Below are 17,968 nucleotides of genomic sequence, written 5' to 3'. Positions count from 1 at the left end.
CCCAGGCTGCCCAAGCCAGATGCCGCATGGCAGGCACCGTCGGTGAGTAGAGCCCGGTGCGGTTGTGTCCACATCCAATCCACTATCCGCAAAAATGGTCCGTGGATGTGGATATACATGGATATGCAGGGCTCTAGTGATGGTAAGTAGCTTCATGCAGCATCTTTCCTTGGCTCATTAAAACTGTCTCCTGATGTGATTCTCTTCTGGTTTTCAAATTCATGACATGCAGTTAGTATTAGGAACTAAAATATGAGTGGAATGTACTATCTAAGGGTCCAATCCCACAGTTCCCACAGAGCATAGTGCCTGCATTGAGCATACGTGTATGCTACTGGATGGTATGTCATACCTACTTGCGTGCATGCGCCTGTCACACTTTAGTGATTGAAAGTTCATGAAAGAGAGAAGTCCTAATACCACTGCAGGTCCTGTAGCTCAAATGGAAGAGGTTGGTTGGTTTGGTTTCAGTGATGGCAAAGCGCTGTCCCTGACGAAACTCTGTGTGTAGATTAGCTGATGACCTTGGGTCTGTGATTTGGGAGTGTGAATTCATTACACAAGATACCATGTCATGAAAATTATGGGACACTCCTAAAATATCCCTGTAGCTAGTGATCGCTAAATTGGTAAACCAATTGCATGAAATTTTCCCAGAGGTGCCTTTAGGTCAAATAACTGTGTTAGAAAACAGATCCAAGAAACTTGAAAGCATCTCTCCAGTTGTGTGATTTGAGTTGTGTTGGGGCCCAGTAAGATATTGGGTGGCAAATGTTTCTGTCTCAACAGTCAGTCAGTTATCTGGATCAAAGCATGCTGTACCTCTTTCCTTTGATAACATTTAAGAGCATTTGTGATTACAGAAGAACTCCTGTGTATTGCCAGAGGATTTAAAGAATTTCTACCTAATGAGCGATGGCTTCCACATGACCTGGAGTGTTAAGTTTGATGGTAAGTCTGCCTGTTTCTTTCCTTTAGGTTAAAATGTCCATTCTTTCTGTGCATTCCCTGTGGCAGCTACAGTCCCTTCCTCTTAATTTGATCACTGCTTAACCGAATCCTCCCACCACAGAAGCGAAATTATTTTGAAGGAAAAATAACCACTATGCCCTTTGTTTTGCTGGGTTTAGCCAGTTGTTGTTGGTTAATTCAATCACTGATGTAGCAAATGATCCTTTAATGAACAAGGAAGTCCAAAGTGCTGCATGGAATCAAAAGCCAACACAAGGAAGGCACCAGTGATAAAAGATGAACACAACCTGAATTTCTGTGAATGATACATTGGGCTTAAGCCTGCGATCCAGGCACATGCAGGATTCCCATGTGGGAACTTTGTGTGCTGAGCACTTGCTAGGATCAGATCTAGTTTTGATTACCTAAATGCCAGTATGTACTGTCCAAATCCAGATATGCCCATCAGTCATCAAATGGATGAGTGCATAAGTTTGACTTCAATCTGCAAATTTTGTCATATTCAGCTCAGAGGGAACATCAGAGGGAATAGCCAGCATAGATTTGTAAAGATCAAATCGTGTGGAACCAATCTGATAGCTTTCTTTGATAAGATAACGAGTCTTGTGGATAAGGGAGAAGCGGTGGATGTCGTATACCTAGACTTTAGTAAGGCATTTGATACAGTCTTGCATGATATTCTTATCGATAAACTAGGCAAATACAATTTAGATGGGGCTACTATAAGGTGGGTGCATAACTGGCTGGATAACCGTACTCAGAGAGTAGTTATTAATGGCTCCCAATCCTGCTGGAAAGGTATAACAAGTGGGGTTCCGCAGGGGTCTGTTTTGGGACCGGCTCTGTTCAATATCTTCATCAACGACTTAGATGTTGGCATAGAAAGTACGCTTATTAAGTTTGCAGACGATACCAAACTGGGAGGGATTGCAACTGCTTTGGAGGACAGGGTCAAAATTCAAAATGATCTGGACAAATTGGAGAAATGGTCTGAGGTAAACCGGATGAAGTTCAATAAAGACAAATGCAAAGTGCTCCACTTAGGAAGGAACAATCAGTTTCACACATACAGAATGGGAAGAGACTGTCTAGGAAGGAGTATGGCAGAAAGAGATCTAGGGGTCATAGTGGACCACAAGCTAAATATGAGTCAACAGTGTGATACTGTTGCAAAAAAAGCAAACGTGATTCTGGGATGCATTAACAGGTGTGTTGTAAACAAGACACGAGAAGTCATTCTTCCGCTCTACTCTGCGCTGGTTAGGCCTCAACTGGAGTATTGTGTCCAGTTCTGGGCACCGCATTTCAAGAAAGATGTGGAGAAATTGGAGAGGGTCCAGAGAAGAGCAACAAGAATGATTAAAGGTCTTGAGAACATGACCTATGAAGGAAGGCTGAAAGAATTGGGTTTATTTAGTTTGGAAAAGAGAAGACTGAGAGGGGACATGATAGCAGTTTTCAGGTATCTAAAAGGGTGTCATCAGGAGGAGGGAGAAAACTTGTTCACCTTAGCCTCTAAGGATAGAACAAGAAGCAATGGGCTTAAACTGCAGCAAGGGAGATTTAGGTTGGACATTAGGAAAAAGTTCCTAACTGTCAGGGTAGTTAAACACTGGAATAAATTGCCTAGGGAGGTTGTGGAATCTCCATCTCTGGAGATATTTAAGAGTAGGGTAGATAAATGTCTATCAGGGATGGTCTAGACAGTATTTGGTCCTGCCATGAGGGCAGGGGACTGGACTCGATGACCTCTCAAGGTCCCCTTCAGTCCTAGAATCTATGAATCTGGTCTTCAGTTGGCTTCCTGCTTTTTACACTGATCTGATTCTGTCAAACAAGATGGAAATCAGAATGTGGTCAAGGAACTTTGCAGTGGTCACACAACACGCAGTCGCTGTGCCCGGGGGATGAGAGCCCTAGCTACCATTGTGATAGTGGGGCACTTTAACAATGAACAGTATTTAAAAGAAGGGCCTGATCCTACTCCCATTGAGATCGGTGGAAGCTTTAGCACAGACTTCTGTGCTAGCAGGTACAAACCCTGGGCCTCGTTCTGATCTCACAACAGTTTAACTCCTCTGAAGTCAATGGAGTTAACTCCAGTGTAAATGATAGCAGAACTGGGTCCCCTTTCTTCCATATGGGCCTAGCAGGAACAGGGAGACTCTTTCACTCTGAAGCAGTCACCTGACCACAGTTATCCAGGCCTTTGCCACCTCAAAGTCCAGTTCTTGCAGGGCACTCCAGCTGGAGACTGCTAACTTCAGCTGGTGCATGCAGAATGCACTGATCTCCTTGTGAAATGGAGTGTCACGTGAAGAACACATGTCCCCAGCATGTGCTCTGCCTGCTGGGTGGTTCAAGCAGAATTCAAGGTGTGGTGATCCATAGAGCCCTGAATAGGTTTAACACTTTATTACCTGACTACACTTCCTCTTGCCCTCTTCCAGACTGCTATAGCTGCAGTCAGCACCAAGGCCTAAGCTGGAGCTTCCTCACAGCAAATGAGAGGCAGCTGCTGACTTGGTGATCTCTGTGAGGTGCACTCAGCTTTGCTCCACCAGAGCCTACATCTGTCAAACCTGCAGGCCTGCTGCAATGCCTATTTCTATGTATTTTGTGAAAGGTTAGGGGTTGGACAAAAAGAAAAGACCTCCTCTGCTCTCCTGTCATTGGGGTGTATTAATATCACTCTTGTCACTGTGCATTGCAGATAACCCCATGCCACTGGGCTCCATGGTGATTAACAGCATCTCTAAGCTAAGTCGCCTTGGTGGATCATCGGCGTACGCTCTACCCAATGCACCAACTCTCGCTGACCTAGAAGATGATATGGATGAGGAAGGTATTGTCCTCTTGATGGCACACATGATGGCACACCCAAGTGTCAGAATGTGCTTTTCCTCCTTCTTTCTGATGTATAGGGATAAGCTGCATTTCTGCATAACAGGCCAAGCTGCACTTTGCTAGCACAGGTAGAGAAATCACAGGTCACTCTCAACGAGACCCAACTTGTGCTGCTCCAGAGAAGGAATGTACTGGATCCTTCGGGTCCACCCAGGGCCGGCACTTTCATTTAGGTGACTTAGGCAGTCGCCTAGGGTGCCAGCATTATGGGGGGGCCGGCATTTTGCTGGGGGGGCAGCAGGCGGTTCCGGTGGAGCTGCCGCAGTCGTACTTGTGGACAGTCTGCTGGTCCCGCGGCTCCGGTGGACCTGCCGCAGGCATTTCTGCGGACGGTCCGCTGGTCCACCGGAGCCGCAAGACCCGCGCGCGGGGCGGCGAAATGGCCCGGCGCAGAAACCCTGGTGCCGGTCCTGGGTCCACCAAGCATCATTAACACCACCTCCTCACCTGTGTGGTCTCCACACCTTTCCCAACCAACCTGCACCCTATCCTTTGTTTTTCCTTGTCTTAAATTGTTAGCTGGGGCCTCCTCTTTTCATTCAGCTTGGAAAGAGCATGTACATTTACATATCAACACCACTGGCAATGATTGTCGTGGTGATGGATAGGCCCATTGGATACACTGACTTTGAATGCAGCTCTTCAGAGCTGGAAATGTCACTGGAAAACGCATTGAAACAAGAGGCAGCAGGGGAAAATGCATCTGGATGTGTTAGGCATTTGGCAAATGAAAAGATCCATTCCCTTCCTCTACCAGCTTGCAGTCTAACAGGATATGGTGGCTCTTTGCAGAAAAATAATAAAACTTAACAAATTGCTATTTGATTTCTGTAGCACTTGCTCCTCCCAAACCTGGCTGGTTTCTCTGCTTGTCAGGGAATCCTGATCCTCTTGCTACTGAAATCAAATGGGCCAGATTCTGCTCTCATTACCAACATGCAACTCCACTCAATTTGCCTGGCACATGCAAGAGCAGATTATGTCCCCAAAGGAGCTCTCCCTTTAACTTCAGTGGGGAGCTGCAGATTCTAACAATTTATATCTATTTTCTTTTATTGCAGGAAAAATTCCATTGTCCTTTCTAAACAGTGTATTTGTCTTGACTGATCCCAACTTACTTATGAGACTGTCATGAAAACCACAATAGTTAATTGTGTTGGGGGGGGGGGGTTGTGAGGTTTTGGCTGTTGTTGCTTTTTTAACCTTTTACTAAATAAGCAGGGTTCTGTGTGAATAATTATAGCAAAGATTTTAAAACAGCTATTCCACAGTGATCCAGCTGAGCTATTATTTCCCTGTAAGCTGGTTTTCTAAGGTTTAAATACTTGTAGAATACATAGTAAAGCACCAGTTATAAACAACCTTAAACCCTAGCTTCTGAGAATGGGTATCTGGATTGGCAATAAGATTGATGAACATCTAAGTTCTGTGAACTGCAGGTGAATTTACGTGCAAGCATGAAATTACTTCTTCGGGGGTCTCTGGGTGTGTTTATGTGTGAGCAGAATTAGAACATAGTGATAGTCATAAAACTAAAATTACTGCTCATGGTACCTTTTCATTCAATTGTTTTGAACTTTCTCGCTCTACATTTCAATTTCTGACAATATTTTAATTTATGGTAAGAATTAATAACTGTTAATCTACCAAATAAAAGTGAATACTTCCAAACCAAGTTATGGGCCAGCTTTTCAAACACGCCTCCACAATGGCACCCATAAGTGTTCCATATGCATGAGTTTGTGCATGCAAGAGCTGTATTTGTACAAACTCCTGCACCCATGTGTGCACGCGCAGTGCATGTCAACAGCTCTACATGTAAAAGATGCAAGCATAGCTTTTTCAGGCCTGTTTGCAAACTTGGCCAGGGAAGACCTAGCCAGAAATGCTGTAAAGTGATTTTGTTTCTTTTTAAAGGTAACGAAGACCAGCCAGAAAAGCCTCACTTTGACTCTCGTAGCCTGATATTTGAATTAGACCCATGCAATGGGAGCGGGAAAGTTTGCCTTGTTTATAAGCACACCAAACCAGGTAAAGACTGAAAAGAACACAGTTACCCAGTCATGATAAATGCTGTGTTTGGATAGCGCTTACTCTTCTGAACTTATGTGCCATTTTGGATGAACCCTTGTGTCATAAACAGATAGCTAAGGGTTAATGTTTCTTTTACCTGTAAAGGGTTAACAAAGGGAACCACACACCTGACCAGAGGACCAATCAGGAAACCAGATTTTTCAAAGCTCAGGACGGAATGTTGGGTGTACCCCTTTGTCTGGTTTCCGGTTTTGTCTCTCGGCTATGAGGAGGATCTTCTATACTTACGGCTTCTATCTTCAGTTTCAAGTTGTGAGTACAAAGGTAAAAAACAATAGGCTTTATGTTTTTTTGTATTTACAGTGTTGTATTGCTTGGATATTTTAAATTGTATTTCTTTTTGAATACGGCTGTTTATTCATATTTTCTTTTAAGTAATTGACCTGTATATTGTTATCTTGATACAGAGAACATTTTTTATGTCTTTTCTTTCTTTTATATAAAGCTTTCTTTTTAAGACCTGTTCGATTTTTTTTCCTAGTGGGGACTCAAGGGATTGAGCCTGCAGCTCACCAGGGAATTTTGGGAGGGAAGAAGGAGGGGGGAAGGTAATTGTCCTCTCTGTTTTGTAAATTCAAGGGTTTAAGTACAGTAATCTTCCAGGATAACCCACAGGGGGAAGCTGGGGGAAGAAGAGAAGACAGGGGGGGGTTATTTCCTTTGTGGTAAGACTCAGGCATCTGAGTCTTGGGGTTTTCCCCAGGGAAGGTTTTGGGGAGACCAGAGTGAGGCAGGTGCTGTAATTCCTGTCTGGTGGCAGCGATATCAGATCCAAGCTGGTAATTAAGCTTGGAGGTTTCATGCTAGGCACCCACATTTTGAACGCTAAGGTTCAGAATTGGGATTTATGCTCTTGGAGCCAGGATTTCCCCTTTGGTATTGAACAGATGAGTCCACATTGTAACCTCCATGCTGTTTCTACCTGCCTGAAATATTTGCACACAGAGAGGGGAAAGGCACTGGGCTAGCTCCCTGATTCTGCAAACACTTATGCACATGAGTAGCCCCAAAAGGTTCACTCCTAGCTGTAAAGTTACTCATGTGTGGATGTGATGGTAGACTCAGCATTCCTTAGAGACAGAGAGTAGAGAACACAGAGAACTTGAAGCCACTGAATTGGATTCAGACCCTGTGCTTTGATGCAGTGTCTCCCAGTGCTCATTAGAAACTATCTTGGCAATGGGCCTGTTAGCAGACCTTAACAAAGGACACACCACCGAGCGAGAGAGATGTGAGCTGAGCTAGTAAAGAGCTCTCTGCAGATGCATCTACACTGCACCCTTCTTTCAGAGACATGTAGGGTACATCCCCGCGTAGCCCCCCTCACATGCGTATAAATAGCAGTGGAGCCAGTGAGGCAGGCTCAGATGAATAGAATGCAGACACACCTGCAGGGCATGGGTATTATTCGAATACATACCCTGCACGTTCTCCACTCACCCAAGCCGAGCCTCCCAGCCGCTCTGCTATTTTCAGCAGAGTAGTGTCCCACTGCTTCCCTGCTGCTGAAGTCTTTCCCCTCTGGGCGGAGTCGGGAGGCTCTGGGCAGGCGGAAGGCAGCCTTTTCCCGCCTCCCACCTCACCCTTTTCCTCACCGCAGTGAAAGGCTCCAGCACCAGGGAGCTGCTGATGCTTTTCCCCACTGTCTCCTCCCAACCAGAGCCTTTCACTGTAATGTGTAGCTACATACCGCAGTGTGGACACAGCCTGCTTTTCACAGCAGCTTTTACCTACACGTACATTACACGCTGCCATCAGTGGTGTGTAGTATAGATGGAGCATGTCACAGACACCTGGAAGGGTTGCAAACACCAACCAGACTTCCAAGCTATAGGACCAAGACAATATCCTGCATCCCGGGTGTAGGGGATGTTCTCCTCGGGGGAATGGTGAAGTACATGGCTCACTTAGAGAGATTTTTAGCAGTAGTTATCTGCAGTGTGTCTATTTAACCTTGGTTTCTCTCTATCACTCACGCATTCACTCGCCCCTCTATTAATGTACCTATTCCTAATAAAAACACCCTATATTGTCAAGTGGTGACTAGTTGGAAGTTTCCCGGATGGACCCAAGAGAGAAACCTCTCCTCTGATTTTTAGGAGGCAGACATGAAAGTAGTAATGATCCAGCCTGAGCACTGCCTGGGAGCGAGGGACAGGAGTCATCCCCTAACCCAGCAATGTGGGGAAGTGGACACAGGCAAGGACCCAAAGGTGCTAGGCAGATTTACACTAGTGAGACAGCTAAGGAAGCAATCTGGAGTCCCGGCGCTAATGTGATCCTGTGTCATTTAGATTTTACACTGTTTGGAGGCTGTTGCCTCTAGAAAAGTGTGATTGCTCTGAAGAGGAAGAAAATCCTCTGCAAAGAAGGATTCTGTTGGCAATACAAACCCCACTGAATGGTCCCTTTGAAACTCAGCCTATGCTCAGCAATCCTGGTGAGGACAACTCCATTTAGTTTCGTTCATCAGCATTTTCCCCTGGGAGGGAGAAACAGATAAAGATGTGCAGTAATGGTGCTTTGAGCTTGTGCCTTTCATCCAAGGAACTCCATGTACACTACCCACGTTGTGTCTCAAACCCTGGCCAGTAATAATTATTATACCCAGGCTACAGATAGGGAAACAGGCACAGGGACTAGTTGATGAGCATACACTGAATCAGTAGCAGAGCTGGGAATGGAACCTAGAAATCAACCACTAGACCATGCTGCCTCTACATGATACATTGGTTCTAGGTCCTACCCCTTTGGAAGAGCCATCCTTTACAACATCAGAAGTATCACAACACCACTGCATGTCTCCAGCTGACCTCAGTTGGGAGCTCTGCAGAAAAGGACCTGGGGATTACAGTGGAGGAGAAGCTGGATATGAGTCAACAATGTGCCCTTGTTGCCAAGAAGGCTAACGGCATATTGGGCTGCATTAGTAGGAGCATTGCTTGCAGATCGAGGGAAGTGATTATTCCCCTCTGGAGTATTGCATCCAGTTTTGGGCCCTCCACTACAGAAGGATGTGGACAAATTGGAGAGAGTCCAGTGGGGGGCAATGAAAATGATTAAGGGGCTGGAGCACATGATTTATGAGGAGAGGCTGAGGGAACTGGGCTTATTTAGTCTGCAGAAGAGAAGAGTGAGGGGAGATTTGATAGCAGCCTTCAACTACCTGAAGGGCAGTTCCAAAGAGGATGGCGCTTGGCTGTTTTCAGTGGTGGCAGATGACAGAACAAGGAGCAATAGTCTCAAGTTGCAGTGAGGGAGGTCTAGGTTGGATATTAGGAAACACTTTTTCACTAGAAGGGTGCTGAAGTACTGGAATGGGTTATCTTGGGAGGTGGTAGAATCTCCATCCTTAGAGGTTTTTAAGGCCTAGCTTGACAAAACCCTGGCTGTGATGATTTAGTTGGTGTTGGTCTTGCTTTGGGGTTGGACTAGATGACTCCTGAGGTCTCTTCTAACCCTAATCTTCTATGATTCTTCTCATCCTTCAACTTCAAAACAATGCTACCCTTTTTGTACACGTTCCTTTGTTTCAATTCCAGTTGTCACCCCAGACACTGAGATATGGTTTCTGGACAGAGCTCTGTACTGGCATTTCCTCACCAACACCTTCACTGCCTACTACCGACTGCTGATCACCCACCTGGGTCTCCCGCAATGGCAGTATGCCTTTACGAGCTATGGTGTCAGCCTCCAGGCTAAGGTAGGTGAGCAGGAACTTTACTTTGACTCTGCAGTGAGTCTGAACACAAGTCAGTCCTTCCCGTTTTCTCAGGACCAGTGTGTAGAGTCACCTGACTCTCAACAAGCAAGATTATCCTCCGCAAGGCATCAGACTTCGGGGGCGTATAAGGGTTAGCTAGAGCTGGGCTTTCTAGCAGCTGGTGGCGGCACCAAGGCTACTGCTGCTATTATTGAGCTCTCACCATCTGTGGCTGTGCAGGGGGATAAGGATGGGATAAGGCCATCTACATTCCCCCGTGCAGACATGGAAGACAGCTCTGAGCATGGTAGAGAAAGCAAGAGCTGAACCCCCTGTACTGCCTTCCCTTCCCCAAATGCTGAGAGCAAGTGGGCAGGGAGGCCCCACTACAAACTGGACAGCAGAGCCAGGGCCAGCTCTACAGTTTTCTCTGCCCCAAGCAGCGCGCCGAATTGCCGCCGTGGGCGGCGGGGGCAGTCCATGTGCCCTTAGGGCAGCAGGTGTGTTTCCGTGGTAGCGGCAGTTCGGCAGCAGCTTCTATGTTTAGCTGAAGCCGCCCCGGACAGCTAAACATAGAAGCTGCCGCTGAATTGCCCTCACCACGGAAACGCGCCTGCCGCCCTAATGGCGCACAGACTGCCCCTGCATTTCGGCACGCTGCTTGGGGGAAAAACAATAGGGACTGCCGCCCCTTGCAGAATGCTGCCCCAAGTACCAGCTTGGAATGCTGGTGCCTGGAGCCGGCCCTGAGCAGAGCTAACCGTACACAAAAGGCTGTAGCAAAGCATTCCCCTTGTCCTCTGCCACCCCAAGAAATGTTGCCTGAGAGGGGAATGAGAGTCTCAATATCTCCCAGAGCTACTCGCTCCTGGGGTGGTGCTGGTTACACATTGCTCCTTGCTTGGGGCTGGGAGTAAAGGCACAATCTGATTCTAGCCTGTTCTTCTCACTGCTGCTTCCTGCTAGGTAGCTGCATTTATAGCTTCCTGCCTTTCCTCTGAGGGTATGTCTGCACTACGGGATTATTCTAATTTTACATAAACTGGTTTTGTAAAACAGATTGTATAAAGTTGAGTGCACGCGGCCACACTAAGCACATTAATTCGGCGGTGTGCGTCCATGTACCAAGGCTAGCGTTGATTTCCGGAGCGTTGCACTGTGAGTAGCTATCCTATAGTTCCTGCAGTCTCCCCTGCCCATTGGAATTCTGGGCTGAGATCTCAATGCAAAAACAGTGTCGCGGGTGATTCTGGGTAAATGTCGTCACTCAGTCCTTCCTCCATGAAAGCAACGGCAGACAACAGCGCCCCCCGGATTTGCCCTGGCAGACACCAGAGCATGGCAACTCAGGAGCCTGTTTTGCCTTTTGTCCTGTTCACCCTGTGTGTACTGGATGCTGCTCGAGCACCACGCGTCAAGTGGACAAAAGCAAACGGGCTCAGTTGCCATGCCATGGTGTTGCCAGCAATTCCAGGGAAAAAGGCGCAAATGATGCTGCTAACTAGGACGAGCACCAACCCGAAACAACAGTACTGCATGTGACTACCCAGCAGACATTCATTTTTGCATTTGGGCAAGGTAGCAGAGGGACAGTTACCATCCTATTGCACGTTGTGCCATGCATTGTAATGCGATGAGATTGATGGTTATCAGTGTTCTGCTACCGGTCTGCTGCTGTCATGGGTGCTCCTGATTGACCTTCGTGAGGTCGGCCTGGGGCGCAAAGACAAAATGGAATGACTCCAGCGGGTCATTCCCTCTTTAGTTTTGTCTAAAAATAGAGTCAGTCCTGCCTAGAATATGGGCAAGTGTACTAGAGAACACAGCTGCTCCGGAGTCAGAGCCCCAGAGACCCGCCAGAAATGATTAGCTGCATGCCATTCTAGGGGGTGCCCCTGCCCCAACAACCCCCACCCGTTGCTTCCCTCCTCCCCCAACCCTCCTTGATAGCTACCGTGGCAGTGTTCCCCCATTTGTGTTGATGAAGTTAATAAGAATGGCAGGAATTAAGAAACACTGACTTTTTAGTGATATAAAATAGAGCGGGAGGAATCTCCAGCTGCTTGATAGTCCAGGCAGCTACAGATCTTTTCTTTAGACATGAAAGGGGAGTGGGGTGAGGAGCTCAGCCTCCAGGTGCTATGATGAGGGACAGTTACAGCCATTTTGTACCATCTGCCGGAATGACCGGGGAGTCATTCCCATATTTACCCAGGCACTCGGCCAACCCACCGGGGCCAGCCAGCCAGGGAGCACTCACGGGGGCTGATGATGACGATGGGAATAGCAGTCATAGTACGTCTGCCACCGGAAGGGGATGCTGGTGTTCAACGCTGCCAGCACCCCGTCTACCAGAGCCATGGCAGTAGACATAGGAGGTGACATGAAAAAAGGCGAGAAGAAATTGTTTTTTTCCCTTTTCTTTCAGGGGAGGGGGGAAGGGGTGTAAATTGACGACATATACCCTGAAACACCTGGGAAATGTTTTTGACCCTTCAGGCATTTGGAGCTCAGCAAGAATGCAAATGTTTTCGAGACTGCGGGGACTGTGGATAGCTGGAGTCCTCGGTTACCCCTCCCTCCCTCCCTCCCTCCACAAGCGTCCATTTGTTTTTTGGCTTCCGTTACGTTGTCACACAGCGCTGGCTGTGGGCCTCTGTTCTATCATGCCTGGAGATTTTTTCAAATGCTTTGTCATTCGTCGTCTGTAACGAGGCTCGATAGAACAGACTTTGTCTCCCCATATGAGCGATCAATCCAGTATCTTTCCCGTACGGTCCATGCTGGAGCTCTTTTGATATGGGACTGCATCACCTACATGCTGATCAGAGGTCCACGCTGGGCAAACAGGAAATGAAATTCAAAAGTTTGCGGGGCTTTTCCTGTCTACCTGGCCAGTGCATCTGAGTTCAGATCGCTTTCCAGAGCAGTCACAATGGTGCACTGTGGGATACCGCCCGGAGGCCAATACCATTGATTTGCGGCCACACTAACTGTAATCCGATATGGCAATGCCGATTTCAGTGCTACTCTTCTCATCGGGGAGGAATACAGAAATCGGTTTAAAGAGCCCTTTATATCGATATAAAGGGCCTCGTTGTGTGGACAGGTGCAGGGTTAAATCGGTTTAATGCTACTAAATTCAGTTTAAACGCGTAGTGTAGTCCAGGCCTGAGTTTCTGATTGGGCCTTCAGTCCCAACCTGGCTCATTACACCACCCTCTGCGCCTGTGGAAGAGAACAACGCTTAACACTGTGTGCGCTGACCTATGCTGTCTCTATTCATGCTGGCGGGGCCTTTGCTCCCTGCCATATGTAGCTGTTCTGTGGCTCCTTGTTTTATCACAGTTTGCAGACATGCTATCAGCAGAATGACATTCCCAGATTCTAGGCGTGTGAAACTGTCCTTTGAAGCCAAGAGCAAGTTTCAGTATAGTGAGGACTGCAGGATCATGGCCCTCTGCATTTCAGTTTTCCTCCACATCATGCTATGCTCTAAATAAAACCTACCTGATTGATCGAGGCTGTACCCATTGTACTCTAGCAATAGCTTTTCCTAGCCCAGTATTGCATATATTCACTACCCCTTGTGTGAAATGATCCCCATGCATTCCCTGACCGATCAATTGCCTCCTCGTTTTGATTATGTCCTGCTGACTTGTTAACCTTTCACCACTGTAGTCTTCATTAACGCTATCTTTGGAAAGGTCTCGTGGGAGCAGATATTGGAGACCTTCCCCTTATGCAGTACTTAGTTCTACCACCCCTTTAGTGTGTGCATTGACCCTCTGTTTATCTTGTTCAGTATTATGCTGTGCACTGGACTGAGGATGGTTTGAGGCAGGGTTTTCCTATTAACCCCTGCAGTCCTTTGCCTGGCTTCAGGAGCCAGCTGGCTGTAGTAGAAAAAGCAGTAGAAGACAGGAACATGAATTGCAGAGTGAAACTTCCTGGTGGCAACCAAATGATGCTGATGGTGATCGAGAGTTATCAAATCCCCTCTCTCTGACATTGGTATAAACCAGGGGTAACTCCCTAATGTCTGCTGAGTTACACCTATGGAAAACTAGGAGAATCAGGTTTCACTCTTGGCCTTTATCAGCACAATGGGCTGATCCAGACATCCCGGTACCTTGAGAAGGTTACATCCCAATCCTCATTCTGCAACTATGAACCATCTCTACTATAAAGCTCTGCACAAAACTCTGAGCTGACGCAGGTTCCTGACAGCAGGAGCTTGGCATATGTTTAAAATGTTCCAAAGTTGTTTCTTGCAGTTCCCCTCCAAGTCTCTAATGTATGGTGTCCCCCCCACTCCCCCATGTCATTCTTCCCTGTAATCTGCTTTTTCAGCAATGGTTTAACATGTACAAGCCCATCACCATCAACACAGCTCTACTCTCGGAAGAACCTGACTCCTTTGTGAACAAACTGGACCCCAACAAGGTATTTAAAAGTAAGAACAAAACTCCGATGATCAAAAAGAAATTGCCATCCCAGCCAGGAGGCTCTCAGAAAAGCCACGCAAGCACAACCTCCTCCAAGACCCCTTCGCTATCCGGGAACTCCCTGAGGAAACGAGAACCCCAAACCTGACTCTGGAAAGCAGTTTCATTCCAGACTGTTAAAAACCCATTGTGGTGTCTCTAAGGTTTGGATCAAACCATTCCTCATGCATGAATAGGCTTCCCAGTGCAAGCTGTGTTGCAACATTTGCATGAAATATAATTTAATTTATGGGAGATATGTCTGGAAAGCCAAAAAGCTGCGGGTCCTGGAGAGATGGTGGTTAATTCCTTTCTACTCTGATGGGCAAATACTTCTGTGTGGATAAAAATGCCACTGAGCTGGGTGGAGTGTGTTACTACTGATAAACTGCAGAAATGGACTCAAGTAAAATCAATCTCTACCATTTTCATATAAATCTTATTAAATACAACATACATACACAAATATTTCCCCGTGTCCTTTTTAGAAGGAAAAAAGCATGCAGTGATCATTGCATATAATGAGAGCAGGATCAAACCCACTGAAGTTGGTGTAGTCAAGGGGAGCATTAAAGGAGCAGGACTGGGCCCCATGGTTATAGCCCAATGATATATAAGGGCTTCATGCTGGCCACCCACAAATCCCATTGAGTGTTCAGCCTGGGATCAGGTTCTGAAGTATTTGTGCAGACTGCATGTTAAACAGAAATGACCTTCTGCTAAAGACCATACCTGATGTTGTGCGCACTCGGCAAGAGCTGGCCGGGCCAGAGCAGTGCAAAGGTGCCAAGTCATCTAATATGGGAGCAGGTGGACTAGCCAAGGACAGTGCTGTAAAACTATTATGCACATCCAGCGGCATTTAGGGAATCCTCTTACAAAGAAATCCCTTTTTTCCCAGGCCAGTGCTGCTCTCCTCATAAGGTCCCTGGCTCCAGGTTAACAATCTGCCCTGGAACAACGTGGGATTCCCTATCACTATAGCTGTCTGTGCTTGGTGCTGAGTGCCTCCCCAACTCCTGCAGATCTCAGTAGGCAGGGAAGGTGCTCAGCAACTTTCAGGATCAGACATCTCAGGACTGGACTCTATAAAAGCCTAACTGCGGGTCCCAGCCCATCAGTAGGTCTTGGAAAGGTTGCAGAGGGGTCAGGGACTTGGAGCAGAGGGCTTCTCCAGGGGATGGGTGGGTGGGTTGGAGAGCAATCCTGCACCACACTTACCCTGGAGCAGCATCTCCTGTCCACAGGGCTGGGACTCTGGAGCTGGGAGCCGGGCACAGCTCTGCAGGACAAGAATCGCTGCTGCAGGGTGTGTGCAGGGTCACTCTCCAACATACAGACAGCGGGGCTCCCCTACACATTGGGGCAGGACTAGGGTTATGGTGCCGGGTCAACGAGTGCTGCTGCAGGTGCTAGCGCTGAGGAGGAGGTGGTGGTGGTGGTGGCAGCAGCAGCAGAGGAGGCCTATGATTTTTGGGGACCCACCCCACACCCAAATTTGCAAAACTAGACACAATGCAGTGGGTGGGACTCCTTAGTAAAATGTTTCAGAACCACTGTCCTAACACAGTGAAGCCCAGCCTCCCTGGTCTAAACAAGACCAACTCCGAACAGGGAAAGCAACCTTCACTGCCAATTTGGGACCAAATGAAACCCAACCATTTTCCTCTGCTCTTTTGCACCATCTGTTCTGAGACACCTTGAATGGAGCAGAGGAGACTGGAGCCCCAAGTCCAGTGCAGTGGTCTGGCTACCCAGGCTGCAACACCCACAACCGCTGCAGCAGCTGTAGTGGGAGATGTTGAAGGATTTACCACAGGATGGCATTTGACCTCGCTAACTGCCTATGTGTGGAGAAGATCAAAAGCAGTAGGGTACTTAAGCCTTACCACTTTCTACAGCTCTTGGAGCCAGTGCAGCTACAGGAGAACACAGAAGCTTTACTGTTAGAGATGCACATGCCAGTAAAAACCCAGCTTGCCTCTCAGTTCCCAGGCTGAGTTGTAAGGTTGACCATTAGAAAAGCCATTGTTACTTGTAAACTGGGTAGGATTTGTTTCAGAGGTGTTGAGAGCCCATAAACGTGGAACCCCATGTTTCTACACTTTAGACAATGTAATTTTTCAGGATAGAACTGCACTTTAACCCATTCAATGCTGGTCTTCAACTGTACCCACTATTGCCTCCATTTTGGCACATTCTGTTTTCTTAGCTGTACTGGGAACACTTAGTAGCCACCAAACAATCTGTGCAGCTAATAGAGACATCCAGGGCACCATCTCAAAACAAACAATGATTCTTTTCTTTCCATTGGGGTGTGTCTGACTGCTAACATGGTTGCATAACTGTGGAATACCAAGCTACCTCACAGGGTGTTGTGGGGGTTCTTTACCTGATGTTGGTGCAGCCCCTGGAAGTATTAGGCACTGGATAAGTGCGATGTATTTTAATAAAGATTTTAATATTGTCCTCCAAAATGCCCGGTTTTTGAAGAATACCAGATCCTCTAAAGAGCACGCACACACAACTAAGGACAAGAGTCTTTACCGTGCTTCTAAGAGGCGCAGCACAGTGTGAGTAGCCATGAGGGAGTGGCTTAAGATGGCTTTAGGCTGATCCCAGTCTTAGGTTGTTCCCTGGCCCCCATTGTAACTGAGACAGCCCTGAGGGACTGTCTGCATTACAGCAGCCTCACTCGGCTGCCCTATGTCTGGCAACACAGCTCAGAATCTCTGCAGTGCAGCTGCCCAACTCCTAACAGGTTCCTGTCCTCCTTAACCCTGTCCCTGGCATGCCCCTTACACCAGAAGTTCAGGGGGTCCTGGCAAGGCAGTTTACTGTGGTCGCTGTCCTGAGGGAATCCGCCCCCAGCTGCATCAGGGACTTTAAGAGCCTTTTGTCCAGCCCTTTTTTGCCCCAACTGTCTTGGCTTTGAGGGTGGGTGACAACCTTTCATGAGCACCTGTTTGTTCAGTGTAGAAACAATAACAGGGATACACAAGAGGCCACTCAGTGATTCACTCACTCATCCCTAGTCCACTCTGAGCTAGTGAATTTCACATTTAGGATGCTGCAAATTACGTGGGTGGAATCAGTCGGCTTTGCTTTTTCCATCTGAGTGATGGGGTTTGGTGTATTATTTCCAAGGGTGAAAATAACTTAAAGGACTTACCAATACACCGGAGTCCTGAGCAGGGCGCGTGGCCTCAACCAGAAGAGGCACAGCCTCAACCAGAAGAGGTGGTGCTGTTAAATACGCAAGCCCTTTAAATCAAGAGTTAAAGGCCCAGGGGCTCCGTTTGCAGCTGGGAGCCCCGAGGCCTTTAAATCATCCCCGGAGCTACCAGCTGCAGAGGCAGCTGGGAGCCCTGGGGTTCAGGAGTGATTTAAAGGGCCTGGAGCTCTGGCTGCCGCTACCGCAGCAGAGCCCCTAGCCCTTTAAATCACCGCCAGAGCCCTGCTGCTGCTACCCCAAGGCTCCAGTAACGGGGCTCAGGAGGCGATTTAAAGGGCCCATGGCTCCAGCCACTGCAGGGAGCCCTGGGCCCTTTAAATCGCCAGCTTGGGGAAGCTGGTCCAGTTCAGCACGGCGTACTGGCTCTTGCTGGTATGCTGTACCGGACCGTACCAGCTTACTTTCACCTCTGATTGTTTCCATAAAGAAAAAAAGTTAAACGTCCATTGAAGTTTAGAACAGAGCCATTTTCAGCCCCACTCAGTACTGTTCTGTCCACCAAAAATCCCAGCTAATCTGATTGAGTTGCACAGACTTTTACAAGCCACCCTCCATTTTTACATCTATAGA

General features: G+C 47.5%; 1 protein-coding gene across 1 annotated transcript in view; it reads left to right on the top strand.

Annotated features, from left to right (window-relative positions):
* TPGS2 (tubulin polyglutamylase complex subunit 2) overlaps positions 1 to 14,629 on the top strand; it is a 37,662-nt gene extending 23,033 nt beyond the window's left edge. The window contains exons 3-7 of the mRNA XM_032779845.2: positions 864 to 951; positions 3,686 to 3,817; positions 5,797 to 5,910; positions 9,516 to 9,676; positions 14,030 to 14,629. Of these exons, the coding sequence (XP_032635736.1) occupies positions 864 to 951; positions 3,686 to 3,817; positions 5,797 to 5,910; positions 9,516 to 9,676; positions 14,030 to 14,272 (738 nt within the window). The 3' untranslated portion in view covers positions 14,273 to 14,629. The remainder of the gene's footprint in view (positions 1 to 863; positions 952 to 3,685; positions 3,818 to 5,796; positions 5,911 to 9,515; positions 9,677 to 14,029) is intronic.
* Positions 14,630 to 17,968: the final 3,339 nt, after the last annotated feature.

Source organism: Chelonoidis abingdonii, chromosome 6, assembly GCF_003597395.2.
Source record: "Chelonoidis abingdonii isolate Lonesome George chromosome 6, CheloAbing_2.0, whole genome shotgun sequence".
Taxonomy (NCBI): domain Eukaryota; kingdom Metazoa; phylum Chordata; order Testudines; family Testudinidae; genus Chelonoidis; species Chelonoidis abingdonii.
Note: the sequence above shows the minus strand (reverse complement) of the source record. Positions and strands in the feature narration are given on the sequence as shown.